Source organism: Candida pseudojiufengensis, assembly GCF_024610245.1.
Source record: "Candida pseudojiufengensis strain CBS 10847 chromosome Unknown scaffold44, whole genome shotgun sequence".
Classification (NCBI taxonomy): Eukaryota; Fungi; Ascomycota; class Pichiomycetes; order Serinales; family Debaryomycetaceae; genus Lodderomyces; species Lodderomyces pseudojiufengensis.
In genome coordinates this window covers 1-4,369 of record NW_026261509.1, presented here as the reverse complement: position 1 = coordinate 4,369, position 4,369 = coordinate 1, and the positions used below count along the sequence as shown (strand labels likewise).

The 4,369-nt window shown below is 27.8% G+C and overlaps 1 protein-coding gene across 1 annotated transcript; it reads right to left on the bottom strand. All coding sequences in view use genetic code 12, as the record gives it.

Moving 5' to 3' along the window:
* Nucleotides 1–2,796: 2,796 nt before the first annotated feature.
* Nucleotides 2,797–3,987, bottom strand: KGF55_000097 (uncharacterized protein; the record flags this gene model as incomplete). The annotated part of the gene is made up of 1 exon (XM_051761286.1): nucleotides 2,797–3,987. One exon carries the CDS (start codon nucleotides 3,985–3,987, stop codon nucleotides 2,797–2,799), a length of 1,191 nt encoding a protein of 396 aa, XP_051617189.1.
* Nucleotides 3,988–4,369: the final 382 nt, after the last annotated feature.

The window sequence follows — 4,369 nt, the reverse complement described above, 5'->3', positions numbered from 1 at the left end:
CATCCGTACCGCACACATCCATCCGTACCGCACACATCCATCCGTACCGCACACATCCGTACCAATCCCATCCGGGCTCATCCTGAAGGTACACAAGTCCGGAACAAACGAATAGTTAAACATACTAATCCTTTCTTTAAATTACCATACACCTCCTAGTTCCGTACCTCAATAATCAAACAAACAAGTTCCGTACCTCAATATATTTCAAAACCAAGACTAAACCTTAAAAAGTAGCGCTACCAACAAATTATTTTAGCGCTAAGACTTCCAAATTAAAAAATTCCGCTAAGATATTCGGAACGGAGAAAAGTTCGGAACCAAAAAATCACGGATAAAACCGAACCGATTTTTCCTCGGTAAAAAATCTAAAATTACACAATCAAAGTCAATCTAAAATTACACAATCAAAGTCAACTAACACAATCAGTAAACAATCAACTAACACACACAACTACTAAAGTCAACTATCAAACAAAGAAAATTATCAAATAAAGACAACTATCAAAATCAACCAAGAAAGTCAATTAACAAACTCAACTATTAAACTTTACAACCAAGGTCGACTATCAGAATAAAGTATCAAACTTACCTATCAACATCAACATCAACTAACAAACAAAACTATTATAATAACTCGACTAATAAAGTCCCCAAAGTAACTAGTAAAGTCAACTATTAAAGTAGAATCAACAACTCTTCTAAAGTCCCCTATCAAAGTCATTACTTAGGTCGATTAACAAACTCTATCAAACAAAGCAAAGAATCAAAGTCATCGAATTAAACTATCAAAGTAAACCATTAAGTTCAAAAGTCTACTAAAGTTCTACTCACAAATCAAACTATCATATTAACGAAAGTCAACCTAAAAAGCCAACTAACAAAGTTAACTTAAATCAACTAACAAAGTCAGTAACTTACTAACCTCAACAAAAACCTCTTTCNAGATACCCAACTTCATAAATTCGATAAAAAAATAATTTACGAAAATCTCGTATATATCGTATAAGTAACTACCATATAGTAAGATATCTAATATTATCAACATCACTATACTTTTTTCATCAAAACAACCAAATCTATACAACAACCACTCGCTATTAGATTACTAATACACTCTATCATACATACTTTTTCCCTTTAATCAGTAAAACTATAATTCATAAATTTTTAATATAATATCGTTTATTTACTAGAATTACTAAGTTTAACTTTTATTTTCATTTAATTATATTACCAAATACTATTAATTTAAGTAAAATATAAAAAACTACTAATAACCGTAATTTCACAACTTAAAGTCATTTAGATCACTATTATCAATCATACTAATCAATATTAGTACTTACTTCAGTAATTACAGTACCTTTTCCTACTCTTTCTATTACTTTTACTTAAACTTCCATAACTACTTACTTAATATATTCCGGTTATAAACTTAACAGTCTTCTCTAATATACAGTACTCTCGTTTAGAGAAAAACTAATCTCAATATACAGTACTCTCGTTTAGAAAAAAACAAAATTAATTTACAATCTCTCAGTCTCGAACACTGAACAAAAAACACTACCCAACAGAAAAAATCTTTTTTCTCACATACAAAATCTACTAACAAATATAGTACACAAATAGAGAGTTACTTAAGAATCAACGAAAAAGTTACTTACAGATAAATTTACCTTTGAAAATCAATATATTACCTACCTTTCAAAATAAATTTACCCTTTCTAAACAAAAAATTACCTAATAATAAATTTAATTTACCTTACAACCAAATTTAAAATACCAACAAAAATTTATTGATTTACCTTGTTAACGATGTAAATCTAGTACATTTTAAAGTAATTTATAATTGGTTGCTAGGTAAGTTAATCTTTGTTGTTAGGTAATTCAAAAATTTGCTATGGCAAATTATTTATTTTGAGAGGTAATATAATGTTTATGAAAGGTAATTTATTGATTTTAGGAGGTAATTTAATCAAAATCTGTCTGTATAAAAAATAAGCAGTTACTTAAGAATGCTCGCACATACAAATTTACTATGAGAGTAACATAAGAATGAACACAATAGTATAGTATTACTTTATTGATGTATAAACATATTTTGAAGTGTTAACTAAAATACATCAGTTATAGGAATGACCAAACTAAAATAATACCTAAAAAAAATCTAAAATAATAACTGAAACAATAACTGAAACAATAACTGAATCACGTATAGTAAATCAATAACTAAGTATATAACAAAAATTATTACTAGAATTATAACTAGAATTATTACTAGAATAATAACAAAATCAATAATCAAATTCATAATTAAATCAATAACTAATTACATAACTCAGTTCCAAAACAATTTCCACAAACAAATAGAACAAAATAATAGCTGGATTTCATATTACATTGCATAACTAGAATCTATTACTGCTTTTATAACAGAAATCCTAACTAGAATAATCACTGGAATAATAACCAAATTAATAACCAAATTAATATTAACAAATTAATAACTAAAACAGTATTTAAATCAGTAACAAAAACATTACAAAATAGTAACAAAAACAATATGTAAAAAACAACTAGAACAAATTTAAATTTAAAACTAAAATAATAACTGAAACATTAAGTAGAACAATAACTAGAATAATAGTTAAATCAGAAACTAAATCTATAATGAAAATGATAACTAAGTCCAAAATAACTTCCACAAACAAAATGAAGAAAATATACTAATACTTAGTATCGTCCATTCTTAGGTTCATTTCAAAATTCATAACTAAAATTCATAACTAGAATTTATTCACGTAATTGAACCTGATTCTCTTCCTCATCTGGAAACCTAAACACTTGTGGTTCTACTGGACCAAAAACAATCAATGCACAAATCCCAGTTGTGATATACACCTTAACACCTGTTGCCTTCACGGCATTGAGTGAACTATATTTCAGAAAACTTAATGTATCTCCAACATATCTGATGTACACCGTCTCTGGTTGAACATACTGGAATAGTGTATTTTTTTGAACTCTAATTAATCTTGATTCTATATAATTATTCACTTGGACCAATCTTAGACCCATATTTTCCATTTCACGAAATGTTGCTTCAAAATGATTTCGAAAACTCCTCAGATATGGATTTTTGACCATATTATTGTGCACAACAAAACCATCAACATAGACCATATCACCTGGTAATGACACAACTTGTGAAATTTCTTCATCTTCTTCAATTTCTTCATCTTCTTCAATTTCTTCATCTTCTTCATTTTCTTCATCTTCTTCATCTTCTTCAATTTCTTCAACTTCTTCAATTTCTTCATCTTCTTCATTTTCTTCATGTTCTTCAATTTCTTCATCTTCCTCATCTTCTTCAACTTCTTCAACTTCTTCAGCTTCTTCAATTTCTTCAATTTCTTCAATTTCTTCATCTTCTTCATCTTCTTCATCTTCTTCAACTTCTTCAATTTCTTCAATTTCTTCATGTTCTTCAATTTCTTCATCTTCCTCATCTTCTTCAACTTCTTCAACTTCTTCAGCTTCTTCAATTTCTTCAATTTCTTCATCTTCTTCATCTTCTTCATCTTCTTCATTTTCTTCATCCTCAATATCTTGACGTTCATTTGTAATTGAACTCTTTTCATAGTAAGGAGTTGGAACTCTATCCCTAACCGACTTTGGTAAATCCGAGCCACTGTAAACATCACTATCTGCATCTGAAGATTCTAAGTTTTGATCTCCAATTCGTTCCATGTTTAAGTTTTTTGATGCAAATTTCCAACAATCGCTTTTTTTTCTGCTTGACCAAGGGTTTGACGAATTGCAATTGTTTGTATTTGACCAGTTCCAATTATATTTTCTTGATTGACCATTTGATATTAACATTGATATTGGTTGAGGTTCATAGTCACTGCCTGAACTATCTGAATCACTACCTGTTTCAAAACTGTCAACACGGTTTATATCTAAAACTAAATTTGATTGCATAATGTATTTAAAGGTAACTGTTGATAAAGTTGATAATGAGATTTAAAAAAGGTAAAAAAAATTTTTAAAAAAAGATGAAATTTGAGCTAATTATATAAGAAATTTAAATCATTTGGGTACTGGTGATTTGAATGTTTAGATTCATATAATTTTTGATACAGTACACCTGAAACTAATCTATTGTTCAAATATTTTAAATGTTCATTTCGTGTAATATCTATAAACACGTCTCTACTTTTTTTTTTTTTTTCAAAATCAATTATTTATTAAACTAGTAGTATAGCATGCCAAACATTAAAGGAGTAAATTTAATTTGTAGAGAAAAGTTCTCTAACTAATAATTTCTACATAATTTGGTATCTTTAGTTTTAATTTTCATCAT